At 41.8% G+C, this 27067-nt stretch overlaps 1 protein-coding gene across 5 annotated transcripts; it reads left to right on the top strand.

Moving 5' to 3' along the window:
• Positions 1–27067, top strand: LOC139424711 (polypyrimidine tract-binding protein 1-like). Of its 5 annotated transcripts, none has more exons than XM_071176839.1 (16): positions 2–115; positions 874–927; positions 6619–6649; positions 14589–14652; positions 14795–14967; positions 15208–15354; positions 17632–17790; positions 17867–17977; positions 18165–18354; positions 19691–19771; positions 20047–20183; positions 22407–22440; positions 23661–23753; positions 23881–24097; positions 24272–24349; positions 24476–27065. In XM_071176839.1, exons 1-16 carry the CDS (start codon positions 108–110, stop codon positions 24606–24608), a joined length of 1710 nt encoding a protein of 569 aa, XP_071032940.1. In that variant the 5' UTR covers positions 2–107; the 3' UTR covers positions 24609–27065. The 5 variants fall into 5 exon arrangements, with proteins under 5 accessions (XP_070957628.1, XP_071032940.1, XP_070957386.1 ...); XM_071101285.1 differs by having other exon boundaries at positions 9–115; positions 18165–18342; positions 24476–27067; XM_071101527.1 differs by lacking the exon at positions 6619–6649 and having other exon boundaries at positions 1–115; positions 18165–18342; positions 24476–27067.

Below are 27067 nucleotides of genomic sequence, written 5' to 3'. Positions count from 1 at the left end.
GTTTCTCTGTTCTCCGCCATTTTGTAAGGGTATAAGAAAAGTCGGCCAAGCAAAACAGACTTGATGGTCTAATCAAACTGTGTAACTATCTAGTTTTGTGTTGTGCAATGGACGGGTAAGTTCAAGGTAGAAGTTATGTTCATGAGAAAAGAGCTACAAACGAATATGCACGTATTTAACTAAGTAATTATCTGTAAATTGCTATATCCTGTAACGAAAATGAGCGGTGTTATATTTCGGTTGCGATGGAAACATGGTAAAACTGCTTTCTGTGTACCCGTTATAGACCCACTAATGTTAGATCGTTGCTTTGGTGTTTTAGTTAGCACCAGCAGTCTATGTGGGTGTTTATTTTTTAAATTAACATTTTACTTTTTGTCTGAATTCAATTGTTCTGTACCGTTATCTTATAAAAGCAAGACATTCAAGCAACTGGTGCATATTGCGTGGACTGAGCACTGTAGTTTTGCTCATCTGTGTTGCCTTTTGCGCATGTTGTAGCTACTGCACTGAACATTTTGAAACCACCTGTGGCAGCTAGAACGTTCTCCATCATAACCTACCTTATTGTCTAGCGAGCACAGCAGACTGTTAAATGACTGACAATTTAACTATATATTTGCTAGCTTTAGTTAAAAGTCTTGGCAACAACGTGGCTATGCATCTTGTTGTTCTGAAGGTCCGTTTCTACTGCAGAGATGAACAATATTCTAAACTTGAACATTATTATTTAAAAAAAAAAAATTAATATTGCTAGACACATCGTTATGCTAGATTTGCAGCAACTTGAAGTTTAGGTCAAGTGAAAAGACAAGATAATGTGACTTAGCTAGCTACCAGGCTTGATATTAACGCCACAGTTCTTCCTTCTAGCCGTCCAGAGACTGATTTGTATCCCATGGGATCCACTTACGTCACTGAACTAGAGTAAGTAATTATTTGAGTATATTTTATAAATGTAAGGTACCAGTTAATTCGTTGTGAATATCTGATAATAAACGTACGTATGTTGTGCGTATGTTGGAATACATTTTTACATCTCATTCTTGTAGCATTGTGAGATGCTCATTGTTGATGCCGAATAACCCCCATAAGGGTGGTGAGTGTTGAGTCGGTTTCTCCGCATGCAATGACTTGGTGTGAGCATTGAGTGATTTGACCTGTAATTTGAGCTGTTGCATTGTCTCGCTCATCCTCCCCCTTCCCGTCAGTTTATCCTTTATTAGTCTACTTAGTGTCAAGCCTACTCTGAAAGCATATCATTTTGACATGGAAAATAGTTTTGTTTTCCAATAGGTTTCAACATGTGTAAAGTGGTAAGTATTTATTTTTGTGCAAAAGTTGCCTGTGGGCATCGAAACCTCAACTTATTTTTCATGGCTGCAGATATTTGTGTCTGTGGAGTTTGAGGGACATATTTGGCACACAATTGTCCTAAATAACAGTGCCATGTCAATGCTGTTTTCAGCCAGTGGTAAAATGATTTTAGTGATCACAAGTGGCTAATCTGTCAAATGTTGATTTAGGAAGGGTTGGAGATGGGAGGGAGCTCTTAGGCTGTGTTTCCTGCTTGTAGCTCATGAGAGGTTAATCTTCAACTGAGTGTCGGCGGGGCCAAGGCCCCAAATACGACTAATATTTCACGGGCAGAGCTGTGGGAAAGGGAATGTTTGCACTGTTTTCTCTATTGGCCTTTAACATGAGGGTTATCAAGGGAATGCGTTTAAATAGACTAGGGTTGGCTGGTATCCAGATTGTTTCATACCGTCCCTGTACCATATTGGTGTGTATGGTATTACCAGCAGTGCAGACAAGGGGCAATATTTCTTTACGAACTGAAAAAACGATAATATAAAATGTACGTATTAAACAAATTTGGGCAGCATGGATTTTGGTCAAGGAGGGGATTGTCTCTGCTGTAACCAAGAAACTTGCTCTTGCATGCTAGCCACTTAGCTAACAAGTTGGCAAACCAAGTGCATAGCTGGAGCCCTGAGCTGGAGCCAATTTATTTGGCACATCTTAAATAGTTCTAAGCAGTAGTGTATCAATAAACAGTTTTTTTTTTTCATAGAATGATAGGTCTATATTCATTTTTTACATGCTTCATTTAAAAAATTTTTTTAACATGCTTTCTTGTACATATTATGTACATTAAACACATGTGAATACAGTTGGAAGTGGGGAACCATTTGACGATCTCTCAAGTAGGGCTTGTATTGCAAGAGTCAAGTTTTCATCAGCGTTTTATGTCCACTTGGTCTCGTCTCCTTCTGTGCTATGTGCACCTACCCATTTTACACCAGAGATCTGAATACAGTGATGAGATGCTCATGTCTGCCCTAACAATGGAAGTCATTGTCCCAAAGGCGGGAAGGCAGGTGACAAGCATGGGTCCAAATAAACTCATAGAAACGCACAGTTTGCTTTGCCTTTCGCTTCGCCTCTTCCTCTGTGCTTACACACACCAATCCCTTCCCCATGCCACTCACAACAACACAGATGAGAGATCACTTCCTCTATAACAAGCGGTTTCAACTCGCTATTAGTGTTTGAGTTTGGTCCAACAGAATCAGTCATATGGACAACGAAACACATTGAGACAATTTACTGTACTAGAGGAGACATCAACCTTCCTAACAATACCCTTTTTATGTCTCAACTCCTCAAATTGCGCACAGCGCAGACGGTACTTGGTTTTTCACATACTGCTAGCACCATTTTAGCCGAAGACTGTTATACTAGCTGTCTAGTCGGTTTTGTAAATGTGCAATAAGCATGAAGCACAATTATATCAGAACAAAGTGGACAGGCTAGCATGCTGTTCCAAACAATTCAACTGTTCTGTCTTGTTAGTTAGCAAGTGGATCCAAATTGGCTAAACTTGAAATATTAGCTGGCTACTCACTAGCATGTGGGCTTGAGCGTTTGAGACCTGTTACATTTTTTTTCTAGAATGCCTGCTACAAGAAGTTAGTCATTATTAGTGAACGTGCATTATGTATGGTTCTGGTAAAAAATAAAAACATAAAATACTAAAAATGAATTTTCATAGACATACAGTTGAAGTCGGAAGTTTACATACACTTTAGCCAAATACATTTAAACTCAGTTTTTCACAATTCCTGACATTTGTATCCTAGTAAAGATTCCATGTCTTAGGTCAGTTAGGATCACCACTTTATTTTAAGAATGTGAAATGTCAATAATAGTAGAGAATTATTTTTCAGATTTTATTTCTTATATCACATTCCCAGTGGGTCCGAAGTTTATATGCACTCGGTTACTATTTGGTAGCATTGCCTTTTAAATTGTTAAACTTGGGTCAAATGTTTCGGGTAGCCTTCCACAAGCTTCCCACAATAAGTTGGGTGAATTTTGGCCCATTCCTCCTGACAAAGCTGGTGTAACTGAGTCGTGTTTGTAGGCCTCCTTGCGTATGCTTCATACGCTTTTTCAGTTCTGCCCGCAAATGTTCTATGGGATTGAGGTCAGGGCTTTGTGATGGCCACTCCAATACCTTGACTTTGTTGTCCTTAAGCCATTTTGCCACAACTTTGGAAGTATGCTTGGGGTCATAGTCCATTTGGAAGACCCATTTGCGACCAAGCTTTAACTTCCTGACTGATGTCTTGAGATGTTGCTTCAATATATCCACATGATTTTCCTGCCTCATGATGCCATCTTTTTTGTGAAGTGCACCAGTCCCTCCTGCAGCAAAGCACCCCCACAACATGATGCTGCCACCCCCGTGCTTCATGGTTGGGATGTTGTTCTTTGGCTTGCAAGCCTCCCCCGTTTTCCTCCAAACATAACGATGGTCATTATAGCCCAACAGTTCTATTTGTTTCATCAGACCAGAGGACATTTCTCCAAAAAGTATGATCTTTGTCCCCATGTGCAGTTACAAACCGTAGTCCGGCTTTTTTTGGCGGTTTTGGAGCTGTGGTTTCTTCCTTGCTGAGCGGCCTTTCAGGTTATGTCGATATAGGACTCGTTTTACTGTGGCTATAGATACTTTTGTACCTGATTTCTCCAGCATCTTCACAAGGGCCTTTGCTGTTGTTCTGGGATTGATTTGCACTTTTCGCACAAGTGCGGTCATCTATAGGAAACAGAACGCGTCTCCTTCCTGAGCGGTATGACGGCTGCGTGGTCCCATGGTGTTTATACTTGCGTACTATTGTTTGTACAGATGAACGTGTGGTACCTTCAGGCGTTTAGAAATTACTCCCAAGGATGAACCAGACTTGTGGAGGTCTACAATTTTTTTCTGAGGTCTTAGCTGATTTCTTTTGATTTGCCCATGATGCCAAGCAAAGACGCACTGAGTTTGAAGGTAGGCCTTGAAATGCATCCACAGGTACACCTCCAATTGACTCAAATGATGTCAATTAGCCTATCAGAAGCTTCTAAAGCCATGACATCATTTTCTGGAATTTTCCAAGCTGTTTAAAGGCACAGTCAACTTAGTGTATGTGAACTTCTGACCAACTGGAATTGTGATTCAGTGAAATAATCTGTCTGTAAACGATTGTTGGAAAAATGAATTTTGTCATGCACAAAGTAGATGTCCCAAGCGACTTGCCAAAACTTATAGTTTGTTAACAAGACATTTGTGGAGTGTTTGAAAAATTATTTTTAATGACTGAAACCTAAGTGTATGTAAACTTCCGACTTCAACTTTACCTGAAAGCCAGACCAGTGATTATTGTAAAAAAAGCAGGTTAAACGATTTTGATAAAATACTTACATTATTAGTGGGTCTTATGGTTGTGGAAGGCTTATAATTTAGGTATAATTTCGCAAGCCCTGCATTCATTAGATTATTCCTGACTATTTGAAATGCAGTGCATTTTACCTTTTTTAATTGTACAACAAAGCTTATTTAGAAACCGTATATTTTTTTTTAGATTGTGAAGTCACTAAGTATTCATACCCCTTGACTTATTCCACAGCTTGTTGTTACAGCCTGAGTTCAAAGTGGATTAAATAGATTTTTTTCTCACCCGTTTACACACAATACCCCATAATGACAAAGTGAGAACAACATGTTTTTAGAAATGTCTTCAAATTGATTGAAAATGAAATTCAGAAATCTAATTTACAAGTAAAGATTTGTCATATTGTGTGATTGGTTATTGTCCTGCTGAAAGGTGCATTCAACTCAGTGCCTGGTGGAAAGCAGACTGAAGCAGGTTTTCCTCTAGGATTTTGGCTGTGCTTAGCTCCATTCAGTTACATTTTATCCTGGAAAAACTCCCCAGTCCTTAACGATTACAAGCTTACCCATAACATGATGTAGCCACCACTATGCTTGAAAATATAGAGAGTGGTACGCAGTAATGTGTCGTATTGGATTTGCTCCAAACGTAACACTTTCAGGACAAAAAGTCAATTGTTTTGCCACATTTTTTGCAGTTTTACTTTAGTGCCTTATTGCAAACAGGATGCATGTTTTGGAATAGTTCTATTCTGAACAGGCTTCCTTCTTTTCACTCTGTCAGTTAGGTTAGTATTGTGGAGTAACTACAACATTGTTGATCCGTCCTCCAGTTTTCTATCACAGCTATTAAACTCAGTAACTGTTTTGAAGTCACCATTGTCGTCCTGTGAAATCCCTGAGTGGTTTCCTTCCTCTCCGGCAACTGAGTTGGGAAGGACGCCGGTAACTTTGTAGTGACAGGGTGTATTGATACCATCCAAAGTGTAATTAATAACTGTGTGGTTGAATCTGTGTTTGGAAATTGACTGCTCGACTGAGGGGCTTTACAGATAATTGAATGGGTTGGGTGAGGTATTCATTTAAAGAGAGAGATGAGATAAGTATTCATGATGAGATGAGGTATTCATTTAAAGAGAGAGATGAGATAAGTATTCATGATGAGATGAGGTATTCATTTAAAAATCACGTTAAACACTTTTATTGCACAAATTTAATCTATGCAACTTATTATGTGACTTGTTAAGCAAAATTCGTCAAATTTATATAGGTTTCATATAACAGGAAAAAGCCTATGGAAAAATCTAATGCCGTTTTTGGATAAACAATAAAAATAAGGTGTGTGTGTGGTAAACACACAGGATTAAGAGATATTATACATTTTTGTTTTATGTGATAATCTTCAACAGTTCATGTAACTTTTTGTGAATTTAAGCATTACTGTAGTATAAAAAGCGAGTCCCTTTTTGACTAGTCATTGACTTCAGTACAGGCCTAAGTGCTGAGTGTAGGTGATTTTTGCATATGAGTAAGGAAGTGTTTGGTCTGAACTCGGCCTTTTCTATCAGACGTGACATCCAGCTCTTATTTAACAGAACAATATGTATTGTTGGCTAGGCAGCCTGTATAGCGCCTGTTTAAGGTTAGAACCTGGGACAATAAAACATATTGAGCAGCCTCATTGTGCAAATGTTGACTGACTGGCTTTTCCAACTTTTCTGCAACTGATAAACTAATCTAGTTGGCTAGCTGTTGCTTTTTCTCTACCATTTTGCGGATTCTTGAATCTTTACTACACAATAGTGAACCTCTTAGTTCCTTAACCCTAGATGTTTGGAGTTTCAATTTTTCATCTATACTGCTTCTAACATTCCTGTCTTCTCTTTTCTTCACAGCAGTGTCCATGATATTACAGTTGGTACAAAGGTAGGCACCTCTTTTCTCCTTTTTCCTCTTCGACATTAGTGGTGTGGCGAAAAATCGATAGTTATATCGTCCAAGATACTGTGCTATGGATCTACTTTTCAGCATTTATTTCTGACTAATCAACTCATTTTCTCATGCTCTCTTGTCTCTCTGCAGCAGACATATAGAGAGCAATATGTTTAGAACCTCATCACAATAAAACCAGCAGTATCGAATCCCAATACATATCGAATTGGCACCTACGTTTCGTGATAATACCGTATCGTGACGTCCCTGGCAATTCCCAGCTCTATTCAACAAGGTGTTTGACTAGGTCTTCAGATTAGGATGATTTAAAGATGTAGCAGTGTGCCGTGCAGGATTTACAAATTGTAGCCCAGTTGTTTCTAAGGCTACATTTAGTCCTGTCATCTGGATTATTGGGGTCACACAGCCATGCCCAGTGTTGCTGCATCAGAAATGAAAGAGTTCAAAGAAGCTAGCATAAGAAGGCAAGCCTACAACCGGATCTGGCAATGGGAATATTCTGTTTTCAAAGGTTGTGGTTTCAAGTTCCCTTACAGGTTCCTTTGTTTGTATGGTAGTTGGCTATTTAAACAGTGTTGTGAAACTGTAAAGGAGGCATTCACAAACTAGTAGTAGATACAATTAATGTTGCTTGTTTTGTTACATTTCGCTACACGTCAATTAAGTAAAGCACACAATGCCCAGTCACTGGTAACCAGTTGCCAAGTTTAAATCTCTTAAGCTGTTTGCATCCGGTGTGGTGAGAACATTGCTGTTGCTGTGGAAACGGTAGGGTGTAATTATTGGTTGTCTTTGGCATTGTGGCTGGAATACTCTCTGTGGTATGTTCGTCTTCCAGCTCTCTGGCTCCTCCAAGCCCTCTTCTCTCTTTAGGGACTTCTGTCTCATCACTGATTACGTCAGTACATGTCCCACTCACTTTTAGCCCCTCTAATTCTGTACCACTCGTATGATGGTCTCATCCCTCCCTTGAGACCCTTCCCAGGAAAATAACAACTTTAAACACACACAATATCCCCCGTTGGAGCCCTGCAGTCTGTGGGCCGGGGCTAGCTAGCTTGAGCAAAAGCAGATGTTTCTAGATGGTGGAAGTTTGAACGAGTGCAGACACGCAGTGGTAAGTGCTACCTCGTCTCCCTGATGTTGAGTGCCTCCTCCAGGATATGTGGGTTTGGGATAGCGATCAAACGCTAAGTGTTCCTAGCTCGGCGTGTTAGTCGTCTGTGTTCTACAACACTGTTACTTCTGTCTTCCAGTCTACCCTTCAAACGCCACCCCACAGCAACCGCATTCCCCGTTGCTCTTTTAGACTGATAATATTCTGTGGTATGTTCCTAGCCACGGGGATCCGTAGCACAAAGACAGATTCTTACAGGTACCACATGTATATGACAAGGCTATTTTGTTACGCACAAGCCAGCGGGAACCTTAAGGTGGTAATATGGAGTGGTTTATTTTCACAGGAAAAGAGAGCAGTTTACTGGAATATGGGTGTTTTTTCCATCCGTTTTCTAATTGCCTCTTGTTTCCTGTTCTCCCCCGAGGTGTGTCATTACAAACTGCCGGCCTCAAAGAATGGCCTGTTGACTGTATCAAAAAGGCCTGGAGGGTCTTGGATGGAACTCATTTAGATGGGTACCAAATGGTGTTCCTTTACTGTTAGGCTTAGTTAGTAATATTGTAAGAAGGCAAGTGCAGTATTTAGTTGGTTTATTCACTGGATCAGTTGTGGTTAACGGTGGTTATCCTGGAGAAAATTGTAACCCTTTTACATCATGTTCTTGAAATGCCACTATGGAGGTGTTATCTACTGTTTTACTCGTCAAATGCCCTTTGGGGCTTTTCCATCGGCTAACTAAAATCCTATAACGTTGCATATTGTTCGCTTACTTTTTTTTATCAAATTGGTGTGGGGAGTGGGTAATAAAAAAAAAATGCTATTTACCTTGGCTGTGTTGATGTTCTCTATTGCATTCCTCAAGGATGGGAGAGGGTGGGGGCATGGGGATGAATGGAACCTATTCAGCACATGCAAATATGTTTCCCCCCCATTTTCTACATGCATGTTGTTCCTTTGGCCTCTGTTTCCCAATGCAAGCTAATTAGGAAAAATATGGTAAAGAACCTGTTTTTGATCATTGCAGTCGCCATTAGCAAATGTTGTTAGGTAGCCAGCACATCCCTAGTCATGTCCCTAGAGCATGTGCAGACCAACTGGCTGGTGTGTTTACGGACATATTCAGTCTCTCCCTATCCCAGTCTACAGTCTCCACATGCTTCAAGATGGCCACCATTGTTCCTGTTCCCAAGAAAGCTAAGGTAACTGAACTAAATGACTATTGCCCCGTAGCACTCATGTCTGTCATCATGAAGTGCTTTGAGAGACTAGTCAAGGATCAAATCACCCTACCTGTCACTCTAGACCCACTTCAATTTTCTTACCGCCCCAATCCGTCCACAGACGATGCAATCGCCGTCACACTGCCCTGTCCCATCTGGACAAGAGGAATACCTATGTGAGAATGCTGTTCATTGACTGTAGCTCAGCATTCAACACCATAGTACCCTCCAAGCGCATCATTAAGCTCGATGCCCTGGGTCATTGGGTGCTGGACTTCCCGGTGGGCCGCCCACAGGTGGTGAAGGTAGGAAACAACATCTCCACTTTGCTGTGGGGCCCCACAAGGGTGTGTTCTCAGCCCCCTCCTGTACTCCCTGTTCACCCATGACTGCGTGGCCATGCACGCCTTCAACTCAATCATTAAGTTTGCAGACAACACAATAGTAGTAGGCTTGATCACCAACAATGACGAGACAGCCTACAGGGAGGAGGTGAGGGCCACTGAGTGTTGTGTCAGGAAAATAATCTCTCATTCAATGTCAACAAAACAAAGGAGATGATCGTGGACTTCGGGGAAACTGCAGAAGAAGCACCCCCCTGTCCACATCGATGGGACAGCAGTGGAGAAAGTGGAAAGTTAAGTTCCTCAGTGTACATATCATGGACAAACTGAAATGGTCCACCCACACAGACCATGTGGTGAAGGCGGCAAAATTGCACCGCCCACAACCGCAGGCTTCTCCAGAGAGTTGTGCAATCTACCTGCCCTCCAGGACACCTACAGCACCCGATGTCACAGGAAGGCCAAATAATATCAAGGAAAACAACCACCTGAGCCACTGCCTGTTCACCCCGCTACCATCTAGCAGGCGAGGTCAGTACAGGTGCATCAAAGTTGGGACCAAGATACTGAAAAACAGCTTCTATCTCAAGGCCATCAGACTATTAAATATCCATCACTAACACTGAGGCTGCTGCCTACATACAGACTTGAAATCATTGGCCATTTGAGTAAATGGAGCATTTGTCACTTTAATGATGCCATTTTAATAATGTTTACATATCTAGCATTACTCATAGAATACAGTATATACATATGACATCTATTGCATCGTAGCCTATGCCGCTCTGTCATTGCTCATCCATATATTTATATTCTTATTCCATTCCTTTACATATATTTGTGTGTTAGGTATTTGTTGTGGAATTGTTAGATATTACTGCACTATCAGAAATGGAAGCACAAGCATTTCGCTACTTTCGCAATAACATTGCTAACCATGTGTATGTGACCAATAACATTTGATTTGATATACGTTATGAGCTAGATTTAAACTCACGGCAGCCCAGACCTAGTGGCTCCAAGAGGCAAAGCATTGAGTTGCCGTTCTTAATTAACTTTTCTTTAGAGGCGTCATAACTGGTTTCGCAAATATTGTGTGCAGCTTGGTAATTGCTGGGAGAAACGTACACCTAGCTGTTGGTCCGAGGAGAATCAGCCTTTTCTGTGTTCAGGCCAAAAGTCAGGAGTTTGGTTTGGCCTAGCAGTTCACCTCACCTGGTGCCACAGGCTAGGGTTCCTATGATGACAGAGTGACATTCAAGGCTGCCCCGGTAACGGCCCCATTCTTGAGGTGTAATTGTCTCCTGCTCGCCTGTTAACTCTTAAAGTATGTTTTTTTTTGTCTCACCTTTTCGAATCTATTTAATTTATGCCTAAACTTCTCTATAACACAAGTCACTTCATTAACATTTGTAAACCTATTGCCTCAGCACAGCATTTTGAAACATTGCTGATTAACTGAGTTTTCTGGCAAAGGTGCCTGTTCTGATCGTGTAGTTTTATTTTATAGAACATAATATTTAACGGGCTTAACACTTCACAGCCCAATACATAAGTTTTAGTCTAATCAAAAAGTGGCTAGGAGACAGTCTGGCCAATTGATTGCAGTGACCGTTTTTTCTCACCAGTGTAAAGGCCATTGGTGAGAATGTTATACCCATTTCAGACTGAAGATGTGGTATATAACCCATTGAAAAAAATGTGTATATGACCCCCCCCCCCCCCCCCCTTTCAAATAGCCTTTTATTAACCTCTTTCTTGCGTGTGTGCATATATCTCCACCCCTTTATACATATCAGTGGGTAACTGGACAATTTGGAGGGGTGGGTGATGGTGTTAAAACCATGGTCTGTTTGCATTTCAAATTCGGGAGGTGTTTAAAAATGGAAGTGTAAATTAATTTACCTGCAAAAAAGCAGAGAACCATTCACACAGACCTGATACCTGTATTTTCCTGTATGCAGGATTCATGACTAGATCTTTAGGTGGATTTCAATTAGACATGTATTTTTTTTAACCCCCTACCCCTTTCAGATATATAATAAGCTGGTATAAAAAAAAACGGGCATGGTAAATTAGTGGAATTTTGGTCTGCATGAGAGGGATATTAGTGGCAGACAAAGCCTGCTCTCTGACTTTGCCTGCCAGCCCTGCAATATCCTATTTAAAGTGTCATAACAGCACCAGGAACATGCATTTAGCTACTAAGCCTCTTTTTAAAGACCTTTACCCACACTAGCCCCCCTGCCCCTCATGTATGGTTTTCATTGAGTCCCAACCTAGTGGAATTTGGAGTGGCTGGTGGGGGAGAGGAGAGGGCATTCTGTTGGCGTCTCAGCCCTGCGGAAGTCTGTTTATTTGTGTACTCCGGTGATCACTTGAAAAGAGCTGGCTAGCGGACGGTCGCTAGCCTTTTCAGTTTCCCCTTTTTGTTGATGTTATATAGAGGACAGCTGGTGTGCAGCCTCTTACACATGTTGTAAAGCATACTTCACTCTACCTCCCATTTTTATAGGATCTTGAACATTTGAAGTCAGAAGTTTACATACTTAGGTTGGAGTCATTAACTCGTTTTTCAACCCCTCCACAAATGTCTTGTTAACAAACTATAGTTTTGGCAAGTGGCTTAGGACATCTACTTTGTGCATTTTTCCAACAATTGTTTACAGACAGATTCTTTAAACAGCTTGGAAGTTTCCAGAAAATTATGTTATGGCTTTAGAAGCTTCGATTAGGCTAATTGACAAGATTTGAGTCAATTGGAGGTGTAGCTGTGGATGTATTTCAAGGCCTACCTTCAAACTCAGTGCGTCTTTGCTTGATATCAATGGAAAATCAAAAGAAATCAGCCAAGACCCCAGAAAAAAGATTGTAGACCTCCAAGTCTGGTTCATTCTTGGGAGCAATTTCCAAATGCCTGAAGGTACCACGTTCATCTGTACAAACAATAGTACGCAAGTATAAACACCATGGGACCACGCAGCTGTCATACCGCTCAGGAAGGAGACGCGTTCTGTTTCCTAGAGATGACCGTACTTTGATGTGAAAAGTGCAAATCAATCCCAGAACAACAGCAAAGGCCCTGGCAGCATCATGTTGTGGGGGTGCTTTGCTGCAAGAGGGACTGGTGCACTTCACAAAATAGATGGAATTATGAGGCAGGAAAATTGTGGATATATTGAAGCAACATGTCAGGAATTTAAAGCTTGGTCGCAAATGGGTCTTCCAAATGGACAATGACCCCAAGCATACTTCCAAAGTTGTGGCTTAAGGACAACAAAGTCAAGGTATTGGAGTGGCCATCACAAAGCTCTGACCTCAATCCCATAGAACATTTGTGGGCAGAACTGAAAAAGCCTGTGCGAGCAAGGAGGCCTACAAACCTGACTCAGTTACACCAGCTCTGTCAGGAGGAATGGGCCAAAATTCACCCAACTTATTGTGGGAAGCTTGTGGAAGGCTACCCAAACGTTTTACCCAAGTTAAACAATTTGAAGGCAATGCTAGCAAATACTAATTGAGCGTAACTTCTGACACACTGGGAATGTGATGAATGAAATAAAAGCTGAAATGAATCATTCTCTCTACTATTATTCTGAGGCATATGTAAACTTCCGACTTCAACTGTAGACCTTAGCCAAATGCATTTAAACTGTTTTTCACAATCCCTGACATTAATCCAATTAAAATCTCCCCGTCTTATGTCCGTTAGATCACCACTTTATTTTTAAGAATGTGAAATGTCAGAATAATAGCAGAGAGAATGATTGAGTTATTTCAGCTTTAATCTCCCCTTTTTCATCAACATGACAATAGTCATTATGTTTCATCAGACCAGCTAACATTTCTCCAAAAAGTACCATCTTTGTCCCCATGTGCAGTTTAAACTGTAGTTTGGTTATTTTTATGGCGGTTTTGGAGCAGTGGTTTCTCCTTGCTGAGCCTTTCAGGTTATGTCGATATAGGACTCGTTTTACTATGGATATAGATACTTTTGTACCTGTGATTGAAAAACGAGTTCTAATGACTCCAACCTAACTATGTAAACTTCCGACTTCAACTGTATGTATGTTTTAAATCAGAATTGAGCTTGACTCTTTTCTTTATTAATATGGGTTTATAGATTAAAGACAATATTTGGACTGTGCCCCTTTTGGTAAGATACCAAGAAAATAACATTTAAGATTGTTTAAAGCTAACGGATGGTTATTTATTTTTATTTTACCAGATAAGTTGACTGAACACATTTTCATTTACAGCAATGACCTGGCGAATAATTAGAGGAGGGAGGGGGGGTGAATCAGCCAATTGGAAGCTGGGGCTGATTAGGTGGCCATGGTGGTATGAGGGCCAGATTGGTGAATGGAGCTTGTAGCTAATGAGTTTTGGGGGGCTTGGCCCACACTATGAAGAAAGCGTGAACGGGTCACCATCTGAGCCGTCTCCAACCCCCACTAGTAACCACCCGGGGTTGGCTAGACTACGGGGGTGATGTACCGCCAGGCCAGTGACTCTGGTTTCTGTTCCCTCCCCCGCCCTCATTCTTGCAGTTTGGCGACCCAGAAATGGAGTTGTTTTTCTCCTTCCCTCTCTGGTTCTCTCACTAAAACCTATGCCAGTACTGTGACCCCCAACACCCATAGTTGCGTGCATGCACATACAATGCATAGGCAGTGGGGGTAGGAGTTGAGTGGGACAGGGTGTGACCATAGAGGGCCTAATGAGGCTACAAGTCCTGTCATTGGATCCCCGTCAGTCTGCATATGCTCCCATCTATGCACATTCGTCTCTGCTTTTGTCTGCGAATGACGTTTGTACGTTGGCCTCACCATTTGGTCATCTACTTGTAGCTCAGGGGTGGTCCTAGAACCTTTCCTGTTAGCTAAGAAGCTGACCCTTTCCTGTTTTCATTGTCACAAGGCGATGCCAGCTGGCCCGTGTTTGACTCAATGGGTCTCCTGTTTGAAGGCAAGGCTGTTGAAGGATCATATCTGTTAGTTTAGGCTGTGATGGTGACGACCTGTGACTGGGACAACCCGTGCCATTGTCAATATCTGTTTTCCCATTGTTTTTGCAAGGTCAACGTGGATGGTTTACTTAGTGGCTATTGTTACGTTTCTTTTTTGTTGCCAATATACATGGGAAGTTGTTTCTCCCTTTTCCCTTTATCAGTTCATGCCGGTGGGGAGATTCTGCATTGGTCTCAACATGTCCTTTCCCCTTTGCAGAGAGGATCAGACGAGCTTTTCTCCTGCGCCTCAAACGGACCCAATATAATGACCTGCGCAGCAGGTTAGTTTTGAAAACGCTATTTTTTGTTGTTTTAATATCAAAGAAATTAACAAACTTTTTAAAGTTGAGCATCACCTCTTCCAACACATCTATTTCTCCAAAAGGATGTACATCCAAACTGTGCTCTGCATTTTTTCCACAGCCAATGGCAATGACAGCAAGAAGTTCAAAGGTGACATAAGGAGCCCGGGCATCCCGTCGCGTGTAATCCACATGCGCAAGCTCCCCGACGACATCAACGAGGCTGAGGTCATCTCCCTGGGCCTGTCCTTTGGTAAAGTCACCAACCTGCTCATGCTCAAAGGAAAAAACCAGGTAAGTGTTCTTGCATGCATTTCTATTCCAGAACTAATAGACCTGATTTAAAGCCCAGGGGCTACAGCAAAATTGTGAGATGTCTGGGGGGTCCCCGAGAAGAGGTTTGAGAACCACTGGCTCATTAGCTCTAGCTAATGGTGGTGGTGGTGGTAGTAGCAGCCGCCAAGTGTTGTCCAGAAAGGAACATGTAGTGCTGTTCACAGATGTTATTCTTTTTGCTTTCTCCTGTGTGCCCAGGCCTTCGTAGAGATGAACACGGAGGACGCGGCCCAGGCCATGGTCAGCTATTATGCCTCTGTGACGCCCGTCATCCGCAACCATCCCATCTTCCTGCAGTACTCCAACCACCAGGAGCTCAAGACTGACAACTCCCCCAACCAAGTGGTGAGTCACGTTCATGTAGTGTGCATCCTTCTTAACTGTTCACAACCGTTTATCTGCTCAGGTGTACTCTTTTGGAAGGCCATAAGAGAAGTTGTAGGCCTACATATGGACTTGACTCAAGGGCTCTTCATTCAGATTGTTTTTTGTTTTGTTTGTAGGAAGCGCTGAGCAAAGACTTTGAGGCTTAGAGCCAACATGAAGTGGGTTTCCTCTTAAGAGATATTTTGAACCGGCCATGGAAGCTATGGGCTCTAGCTCGCCCCTCTGTTTCCTGTTTTTCAGGGTCAGAATGACTCATTGGGAACTGTGTTCTTGCCAGGGCTTGTGTGGCTGCACAAGCAAACCACCTGTCTACTTGTCAGCATCGTAGCTGACAACAGCCAATCAGAATTAAGATTTTCCATGTTAGCGAAAAGGGAGCTGTCGGCATTCGACTGCTAATTTGTTCAACTTCTACCTTCTTTTGCAGTGTGTTTCACAAGCTTAAAGGCTTGTTTACCTTTCCCTGCATATCTTGTGGTTGAGTGTGTAGTGTGTACTATGCGCCCTCCAAATGAGGCACTCCCCTGGGAGACTGCATGCCAATGGCGACCAATGGAAGCCACAGCTGTGCTCTCCCTGCTCCCCGCTCAAATCGACTCCGCTCTTAGTCTTATCTGCTCATTGACCCATACAGTGAACATAAACACTGCTGCGGTGCACATGAACATTCCAAGATGTTTGTTTTTCTGATATGAAGTTTCTCTCCATGGGGTGTTTTTCTTCCCACCAGGTGTATTACACTCACAAATAGGCCCCAGAGTTTCCACTGATGTGTATACAAACATGTCATCTCTCCCCCCCCCCCCACACACACACACGTGTTTTTTTTTTACGGCTATTTCACTTGTAAATGTCAAGCTACTAGGGACTTGGGCTATATTGCTAACCTGAGTTTATTCAGTGAGGTGAAACTTAAAGATCTTAACTTATTTAAATGTTTTGTGTAGAACACAGACTGTCTGCGGTAGAGGTCGACCTAAGGCATGGCCGATTTAATTAGGGCCGATTTCAAGTTTTCAGAGCAATCGGTAATCAGCGTTTTTGCAATTACATTGCACTCCATGAGGAGACTGCGTGGCAGGCTGACCACCTGTTACGCGAGTGCAGCAAGGAGCCACGGTAAGTTGCTAGCTAGCATTAAACTTATCTTAGAAAAAAATACATAATCACTAGTTAGCTACACATGTTTGACGTTAACTAGCTTGTCCTGCATTGCATATGATAAATTAACAGGCAACGCATTGATCATCGAATCACAGCCTACTTTGCCAAACGGATGATTTAACAAAAGAGCATTTGCGAAAAAAGCAGAATCGCTGCACGTACCTAACCATAAACATCGATGCCTTTCTTAAAATCAATACACGTAAGTTTTTTTTAAACCTGCATATTTAGTTAAAATACATTCATGTTAGCAGGCAATATTAACTAGGTAATTTGTCTCACTTTAATTGCGTTCATTGTACGCAGTCAGGGTATGTGCAACAGTTAGTTCGCAACAAGCCAAGCGGCCCTAACTTGCCAGAATTTGACATAATTATGACATAACATTGAATGTTGTGCAATGTAACAGCAATATTTAGACTTATGGATGTCACCCTTTTGATAAAATACGGAACGGTTCCGTATTTCACTGAAAGAATAAACATTTAGTTTTCGAAATGATAGTTTCCAGATTTGACAATATTAATGACCAAAGGCTCGTTTTTCTATGATTTGATAGAGCAGTCTGAGCGGTGGTAGGCGGCAGCAGGCTCGTAAGCATTCATTCAAACTTTACTGCGTTTGCCAGCAGCTCTTAGCAATGCTTGTATCAAAGCACTGTTTGGCTTCAACTAACGAGATTAGGCTGGCAATTCAAAGTGCCCATTCAAACATCCAATAGTCAAGGTATGTGTTTTTGCAAATTGAGCATGTTTCATTATTTGAGACTAAATTGATTTTATTTATGTATCATATTTGTTTTAAAATATAGTGTTCATTCAAGTATTGTTGTAATTGTCATTATTACAAAAATATATACAAATCTGCGTATGTAATAAAAATATATTTTTTTATTAATAAAAAAAAAAAATCGGTGTTGGCTTTCTTTGGTCCTCCAATTGGTATCGCCGTTGAACAATCTAAGTTGGTCGACCTCTAGTCTGGGAGTCACATCAGCTCTACTCGTTACATTTCTACCTGAGCTTTTCAACTCTTCCACTGAACCACCCTCCTCTCTTCCCCTCCCCACAGAGAGCCCAGGCGGCACTGCAGGCGGTGAACGTAGTGCAGACGGGGGGCGTGCCCATGGCAGGGGTGGATGCCTCGGCCGGCATGAGCGGGGCCAGCCCCGTCCTGCGTGTCATAGTGGAGAACCTCTTCTACCCCGTCACCCTGGACGTGCTGCATCAGGTAACACACTCATTACATGTATGAATGTTTAGGTCTATGTTTGTATTCCCCCTGACCATGCTGTCGTCGCTCGCAGATCTTCTCCAAGTTCGGAGCGGTGCTGAAGATCATCACTTTCACCAAAAACAACCAGTTCCAGGCCCTGCTGCAGTACTCTGACGGCCTGACTGCTCAGCACACAAAACTTGTGAGTGGCACCCTCTACCTGTCACAATAATACACAGCACTTCATTGTATTCTTAGATCCTGACTTGAATGTGTTAACATTTTGAAAATGGGGGGGGGGAATACTCTGAAAGACAAATGAGCAAATCCTGGCTATTTGGACACTTTTATAGATAGTTTAATGTTGAAACTGTTGCCCTGTGTTGAAGTCTTTAGATGGGCAGAACATCTACAACGCCTGCTGCACCCTCCGCATCAACTTCTCCAAGCTGACCAGCCTGAATGTGAAGTACAACAACGACAAGAGCCGGGACTACACGCGTCCCGACCTGCCCACGGGGGACAGCCATCCCGCCATCGACCACCAGGCTATGGCTGCAGCTTTCGGTGAGTACTATGGTAAATATGTTTCAAATACCTCCGTCCTTTCTCGCTTTTCATTTAGACACAACTGAACAGGTAGGGAGCTACACTACATGACCAAAAGTATGTTGGCACCACCTCCTTGAGCATCGCCTTCCAAAATCATGGGCATTAATATGCAGTTGGTCCCCCCTTTACTGCTATAACAGCCTCCACTCTTTTGGGAAGGCTTTCCACTAGATATTGGAACATTACTGCGGGGACTTGCTTCCATTCAGCCACGAGCATTAGTGAGGTTGGGTACTGGTGTTGTGTGCTTTGTGCAGGCCAGTTCTTCCACACTTATCTCGACAAACCATTTCAGTATGGACTTCGCTTTGTGTACAGGGGTGTTGTCATGCTAAAACAGGAAAGGGCCTTCCCCAAACTGTTGCCACAAAGTTGGAACACAGAATCTTCTTGAAGGTCATTGTATGCTGTAGCGTTAAGATTTCCCTTCACTGGAACTAAGGGGCCAAGCTCAAACCATGAAAAACAACCCCAGACCATTATTCCTCCTCCACCGAAGTTTAGAGTTGGCACTATGCATTGGGGCAGGTAGCGTTCTCCTGGCATCCGCCAAACCCAAATTAGTCCGTCGGACTGCCAGACGGTGAAGTGTGATTCATCACTCCAGAGAATACATTTCCACTGCGCTAGAGTCCAATGGCAGAGAGCTTTACACCACTCCAGCTGACGCTTGGCATTGCGCATGTTGATTTTAGGCTTGTGTGCGGCTGCTCGACCATCGAAACCCATTTCATGAAGCTCCTGGCGAGCAGTTATTGTGCTGACTTTGCTTCCAGAGGAAGTTTGGAACTCGAGTTTTGAGGACAGATAATTTTTATGCGCTTCAGCACTCAGTGTTCCCATTCTGTGAATTTGTGTGGCCGATCACTTCGCGGCTGTGCCTTTGTTGCTCCTAGACGATTCCACTTCATAAGAATGGCACCTACAGTTGACCGGAGCTGCTCTAGCATGATTTGCCGAACTGACTTTTTGGAAAGGTGGCATCTTATGACGGTGCTACGTTGAAAGTCACTAAGCTCTACAGTAAGGACATTTTACTGGCAGTATTTGTCTATGGAGATTGCATGGCTGTGTGCTCAATTTATACACCCGTCAGCAATGGGTGTGGCTGAAATAGCCAAATCTACTAATTTGAAGGGGTGCCAACATACTTTTTTTTGTGTGTGTATATATTGTATATGGCTGACCCCTGTACCTTTTCCCCTGTACAATAATTTGAACATTTATGTTTGTATAATTTACAATAAATTGAAAATTCAAGCAATTGATTAACACTCCTCTGTATCCACGTGTTTTTCTCAAGGTCCTCCTGGGATTATCTCGGCCAACCCATATGCGGGAGCTCACGCCTTCCCCCCAGCCTTCACCATTCAGCAAGCTGCAGGTTAGTTGGCTCCTCCTCTGACGCTCAGCTTGCTCCTGACCAACATTGGATTGTACATAAGACTTGTTCACTAGAACTTTACATTTAAAGGGGGAAACTGTCCTCATCTACTACCATTGAGTGGCTACACTGACTACTTTGATACTTTTGCAGACCTTTACCTATGAGCAGATTAGTGTCAATTGTGCGGCTTCCTGTCCAGCCGTTTATCTGTCAACCCATTTCGAAGCTTGTTCACTGAATTGTTATCCCGCTCCATTTGCTTCCCTCCACAGGCCTGACGATGCAGGGGGTTCCTGGAGGCCTGGCCCATCTGACCATGCCTGGGGCTGCAGTGGCTGCAGGCAGAATGGGCTTCCACCAACTCACCGGTGGCAACTCTGTTCTGCTGCTCAGTAACCTCAACCCAGAGGTTAGTCCTGCCTTGCCTCACTCTCGCACCCTGGTGGCCCAGGTCAACGGGGTCTCCAGCTGTGAGCTTCTCTGTAGATGTTGGTTTCCTTCCTATTTCCTACCCTGTTCCCCCAAGTGTGCACTTGCTCTCTCTTCCTTCATGTGTTTTTAAAGGAAGTTGATTGTCATAAGTCTGGGTTACTCAACACCATATTTCGTCCCGCCAGGTACTTACTTTTAAATCCATGAGAGGAAGTGAATGAGTGCACACTTTGGGGAAAAGGGTAGAGAATTGGACTGCAGCCAGTATGTGGAGAGAGCTGCTTCAGTGGGTCCATATGAAACATGCCAAGTACATTGATGGCTGTGTATTATATGCTGGCACTCGGTGTTCAAACATTTATGTTAATGTACCATGTCTATTGAAAATGTTTAGAATTCTGCCCCCCTTCTCTCTCACACACACACATGCATGAAGTCATGCCTAGGTGATATACAGCAGCATAGAGCTGGGGCAATATTACGATAGCCTCTTCTGACAGCCATGATAGATGGTGACGACCTCGTGATGTGACAGACAATGGTTTAGCTTAATTCACGAAAGCAGTGCAAAAATGTTTCTCTGTCGGATGCCTGGGCATTTAGGCTATTGCCTAAACCTATTTATTTTTTTAAATAATGGACACTTCTCAACTACCTTGTCTAGCTTATTACCCAAATACATGTATAGTATCCTACAAAGGTGTCGTCCTGAGTTGATGTGACTTTCACAAATGAACAAGAATTAAAGTCTATAGGCATAGGCTATTCTCAATGACAGCTTTATGAGAGAGAACAAACAACTTATTTATCTATTGTTTCGTGAGGCAAATAAAGCAATTGTTTAAACGGTAGACTGTTTCTATCTAGCCTATAACCTAACTCTCTACGGTAAGACACTAACTTGTCATATTTTGCTCTTCCACCAGAAAGGAACATTAGAACATTTTTACCATTACCTGCGCTTCCAGGCTTTTTGTCATGATTCGTCCAGTTGCATTCGATTTCGCGCTTTTGCCCAATTGTCATTTTAGCTTAGTTTAAATGTATTTTAAAAAAGAAAAACAAATTGGGGGTGGCTAATGTATTTCACAAGGTTTTATGGGCACCTAGTCACGAAAGGACAAAGGTTGAAGTCGTCCAACCCTAATATAGCACCCCCCTTTTCCTCTGTCAACTCCTTCAAAAAGGCATTGTATACAAGTACAGTGTAGCAGAGCTCCTGGTTTCTTCTTCCCTAGTTTTTTTTCCCTCTCACTCCTGTGTTGTACCATCCCGTTACTGGTGTTTCACAGGCAGAAGATACATTTATGTTGACTCATTCAATCATTATTATAATTCTAAATATTGGCACGTTTTCATTAAAGCAGGCAGTAGGACCTACATACTGTACATAAACTGTGTGGAATTTCTATTAACGTTCAATTTCTCAACATAATGTTACCAGTCCCTCTTCATCTACTAAACATGATACACTTTAAATTGTTCTTTGAGAAATCATTCCCCTAACCTATCACATACATGTAGAGCCATTTTTCATCCAATTTAGAGCCAACATTGCTTTTATCGTTTGCATGGCCTTCAGCTTAAGCCCAACCTATATTTCTACAATCATTCATTTAAAGTGTATCTATTTATGTTAATGCCAATGGTACACTTAAACTCAGACAGAATTATAGAATAAATATTGTCTCAGCCACTTGTGTATCATTCTTCCTAGTTTCATTGTAGGTTCGGTGATCTTTATATCATTTAAACCCTTTTTAAAGCACATTCTATGCTGGATGGAACACTTCATATTTCTTTGTATACTGACCTTGTTTTGTTTTTTTTACCTCTTTCTTGTTTCTCTCTGTCCCCATTCCCCCTATCTCACCCTCTTTAAAAAATATATATAACCTTTTTTTTTGCCAAACTGACTGCACGCCCCATGTATCCACTTTCTTTCTCTGAACCATTACACCACATCTTCAACACACCACATATAAACATATCCACTCATCTCTGCTCATATCATGTTGTTACATACCCCCCCTCCCCTCCCCTTCCTCTCTCCTGTCCAATTTATTAACCCTCCTCATGATCCAACCCCGTGGAACTGCCTCCGCTGTGGATGATATGTTGAACCTCCTCCACTCTCCTGCCTCCGATCTTTTTCCTGTCCCTTCCTCCCTCCGCTGCCTTCCTCTGCTGTCTTATAAAGAGAGTTACGCCCCAAAGCCTCTTTATTCTTTTCGGTATGTTGTCATTGGCACCTTTTTTAAAAATGATTACTACTTGTTTGTTCAGTTCTATTTTTCATAACCAGTTTGTTTCAAATGTTTTGGTTTCATGCGTTTTGCGTGTTGATTTGAGAAACTTGGTGGAAAAGTTGCAGCATTTTCAATGTTTGTGTCCACAGGCATAGCAAATGTTTTAAAGGAATAGATTGGTCACAAATGTTTCCTTATCTGAAATGTCTATAGTTGATATGGTTTGAGTCTGGTCGTCAACTTCAGCCAAATTGGTAAAGAATATATGTGGACCTTAAAAGCAATGCAAATTTTGTGCCGATCTCTCAAGGCTGCATTTTTAGGTCCCACGCTATATAGATATTGCTGACTAGTCTCTTTAATACTATTGACCATTTCATGACCTGAGAACTTATGAATAATTGTTTTTATCAGAGTTTACTATTCTCTTAAGCATAGTCGAAATTACAAGACTGCAGGTTGTGCATTTGAATTGATAAGAATATCTTGTGGGAAATTCAGTGAGATGCTGTAACTTACATGAGATTTTATAATTTGTCTGTTCAGTCATAGCTTTCATGGTAAATTTGCATGCTGGATTTTTTTCATTTTGCATGCCCTTTTTACGAACGCTGTATCAATTGCTTTTGGTTAATGGTCAGAGTACATATGGCCATTTTTTTTGCATTGTTTAGGATCCTTATTTCTGACTCAGTCCCTGTTTTTTAGTTTGAGTTTTTCTAACCATTAATGGTCTTCAATGTTATTTACCAATTCAACAGGGAGGGGTCACTTGGTAGACACACGTCATTTCCTCCTTGATAAACTACATAAAACCCTCATTTTCCCTTTTTCCATCCAAGTGTAGCTACGTTTCACAGTTCCACTGCCTTGAGTTTATTTAAACCGATGTCCACACGGTAGTCTACTCTTTTTGATTAACATTTATGGTGTAGTGAAGTCACACAAACTGTACCTCTTGAGTAATTCACAATAGTGGCCATGATGCAACATTTTAATGATCAGTGGCTTCAGTCTCTCTTGCTAGAATGCATTTCACCCCCTTCTCATTTGACTAAATGGAGGAGCATCTTGATTGTGAACTGAAGTTATTCATATACACAAGCTTCCCAATAGGGCCCAAATAGGTGTTAAAATCTTAAAGGTGCTCAAAGACATGGTTTCAAACAGTTGTTGTTCTCTCCCCATCCTAAATGTATGTGAAGGTGTATATGGTGATGTAATGAGAGTGAAGATCCTGTTCAACAAGAAGGAGAATGCTCTGATCCAGATGTCTGATGGGACTCAGGCGCAGCTAGGTAAGGCCCAGCTAAACTTTATTGGAAAGGAATAATCCAGGAAAAGTAGTGCTAAACAAAACCATATGTAGGGAGCGATGTACATCTTGGATTTGAAGACTCAGTGCTTAACCTCTGCTTCCAACAGCAATGAGCCACCTGAATGGCCAGAGGCTACACGGGACAGCGCTGCGAGTCACCCTGTCCAAACACACCAACGTTCAGCTGCCCCGTGAGGGCCACGAGGACCAGGGCCTGACAAAGGACTACAGCAACTCCCCTCTGCACCGCTTCAAGAAGCCCGGCTCCAAGAACTACTCAAACATATTCCCTCCCTCAGCCACCCTGCACCTCTCAAACATCCCGTAAGTAGACTGGAGGCGTTTCTGCTGCAATGAGCCCACTGACTCTTTCGATAGCTGCTAGTCCTCAGGTACCACTTTCATGGTACAGGAAAAACTCAGCCAATAGCTACAGGATGTCTTGGTGAACTACTGCTAAAGTCTTGTCAAGTTTTACAATTGTGTCTTTCTTTTTAGTCCCTCTGTGGTTGAGGATGACCTTAAGATGCTGTTTGCGAGCTCTGGTGCAATGGTCATGGCCTTCAAGTTCTTCCAGTAAGTTATCTTTTCCCCATTTCTAAAAAAAACCAGTCTATTTTCTATGTGGTTGTATGGATGATGTTTTAAGGAATGTCTGCATATCGGACCGTATGTGAAACGTTTTGGTGCATTGTTTTTTAGGAAAGACCGCAAGATGGCTTTGGTCCAGATGGACTCAGTGGAGGAGGCCATCGAGTCCCTCATCAAGTTCCACAATCATGACCTGGGCGAGAACCACCACCTGAGGGTGTCCTTCTCCAAATCCACAATCTGAGGGGGCAACCCAAAACGCTACTGCTTAACGGGCCGTAGTGAGTTGTGGTGACTCGGCTCTTCATAGTAGCCTCAACCACAGAATTAATTTACATCATTCCTAGTATATGATATTTATATACGCAAAGCTATGTACATTGACCTATGGAAAAAGTAATTTAACACCTGGTTTTACTTGGGTTTTACATTCTTAGTTTTCTATTATCTTGCCTTTTTGAGGTGAATGAATTCCTTGCTCTGTCTCTCTGCACAGACACAAGTAGTTTACACTTGCCTTTCTGAGTCTTACTAAAGACACTCGCCTAGCCTAAACTTCAGCCTACTGCAAAGTTCCATTTGCCTTTGGGGTCCAGTACCACTAGGCACTGAGGTACTTCTGTGATGCCTCATGTCCTCTTTGCCTTCTGATGTTTTCTGTGCCTTACTAAAGAAGTCTTACGTCCTTCAAATGTATATTTTGGGCATTTGACAAGATAATTGTTTTGGCCATCTTCCCCTCTCAAACCCTTTGTTTGCAAAGACCAGGTTTACAGCTGATTTATGGGTTTACCATTTTGTATGAAATGTATTTCAAGGTTGTCCATTCCCCCCCCATTTCTCCTCCCCCCCCCCCCCCATGTATTTTTTTATAATTTGTTTGACTTGTTTTAAAGTGCCCTCTTGTTTTAAAAGTTGAGATAACTAGTTGCAAGATTCAATCCACAATGCTATATATACATACACACCCACACGCCGGTACAATGGGTTATGTGATTCATATTCCTAGTCTTGTTTAATGTATCTCTAGATGTAGGTTGTTTAGAATTTTCTGAAATGTATGCAATCATTTTTGTACAAATCCAATATTGGCCACAATTGTTATTCCAATATAACAATTGTGGCCAATTGGTCAGTGGTTGCAGGTCTTGGTCAGTGGTTGCCTTAACCACTGTGCCTTTGCAAAAGGTCTATTGGCTGAGCTTTCCTGATAAAAGTGTATTGTTTATGATTTTTGTCCTAATTGCTTGCCTCCCTCTGATGCAGTGACTGTTTGATTTAGTACATTTGTACAACTTCTGTCATACACTTCAGCTCAAAACCAAATGAGGCTTTTTTTGCAAGTTATTGTAGCTAACATGAGACTCACAGCTTTATTCATAGTTCACTACCAGTGTGGGAGTCTGCCCGCACATTGTTGCACATTTACAAGGCTCTTTTGAGTCTTACACATATGCAGACTATTTGTGACTGTGCTGCTGTGATCTATGAATTAAGCTTCTCAGTTGGTTTAATGCCAAGATGAATGACGGTCATATCATTTACAATTGCGTCTAAGAACGAATGATGGTCATTTTACATGTTAAGAAATGTGTGAATATTTTCAAAAGTCTGTCACTCATAAGTGTTCACAAAGGCCTTCTCATGGGTTAGTGGACTTATTTTACATTCAGTCAATGCTAAAAGCGGCTATATGGCACCCTCTCTGTCATGGTAGTCTAGGAACTGGACTCGTCTGGACAACGTGCCTCTCAATTTGAGATCCATTTAGCAATTTTTGGACAGGTGCTTTTCAAATGTTGGAGCCTTTTTTTTTGTCTGTTTAGTTGTAATGAATGTATATGTTTCTGACTTTACAAGCCCTCAGACTTGTAGGAATTGCACACGTCAGACAACTATACGTCAGCAGTGACTCTATACGCTGGCTACATTGGACACGTAGACCACTTATGAACAGTTACTTGAAAGGTCGGTATTAATTCATAGATATTTCACTTGTGCATCATTTTCTGTTGGAAATGTTGAGTACGTGGTTCTTTTAGTTTTTCACAATTTAGTTGTGCATCAACTCCTCAGTTTCTCATAATGTTGACCTGGTGCAAAAGCAATAATAGAATTTCAGCGTCATAGGGCTCAGCCGCTTTGTTCAATCACTTGAGGTTCCTTGACCATATCAGTTTATTACATGCTAACCTATGCATGGACTCCAATGTAGAAGAATCACAATTTCTCAACCTGACTTAAGGATAAGTGACACTTGCTTCGATATCAATATGTAGCATGTGTTGACAATAAAGCCATTTTACGTACTTTGCATACCCCAGGCCATAGCAAGAGTGGGTTTACCAATTATGCAAAATTGCAAAGCATTTAAAATAATTATAACCTCGATCACTAAAGATGGCAGATTTTCTTCAAGGTGATGTTGCTTGCCGGGGGGGTTGGGATGAAAAGCTGCGTAAAATGATTTTGTTTTGTACCACAAAAAGTATCTATTCAGAAGCAATATAGGTTTTATATCAATGAAACATGAATATTTTGATTATAGCTTGGGACCATTCTTGAGCCTCAGTTAAGTGTCATAGGAAACAAATGACATTTGTTTTGTAACACATGTAAATTGTTTTGTCATTGTGTAGTGTTCTGTATAGCTCACACTTTCCTGGTTCTTGTGCCTTCAATAAATATTTTCTCTGCTTTTCA

The sequence above is a fragment of the Oncorhynchus clarkii genome, chromosome 1 (genome assembly GCF_045791955.1).
Source record: "Oncorhynchus clarkii lewisi isolate Uvic-CL-2024 chromosome 1, UVic_Ocla_1.0, whole genome shotgun sequence".
Classification (NCBI taxonomy): Eukaryota; Metazoa; Chordata; class Actinopteri; order Salmoniformes; family Salmonidae; genus Oncorhynchus; species Oncorhynchus clarkii.
This window is presented reverse-complemented; position numbering and strand designations above follow the sequence as displayed.

Excerpts from the sequence above, each read along its gene's own strand:
- LOC139424711 (XM_071176839.1), top strand. Across the intron at positions 17,791-17,866 it reads CCCTGGACGTGCTGCATCAG|ATCTTCTCCAAGTTCGGAGC; the intron begins GTAACACACTCA and ends CGTCGCTCGCAG. Across the intron at positions 19,772-20,046 it reads CACCATTCAGCAAGCTGCAG|GCCTGACGATGCAGGGGGTT; the intron begins GTTAGTTGGCTC and ends TTCCCTCCACAG.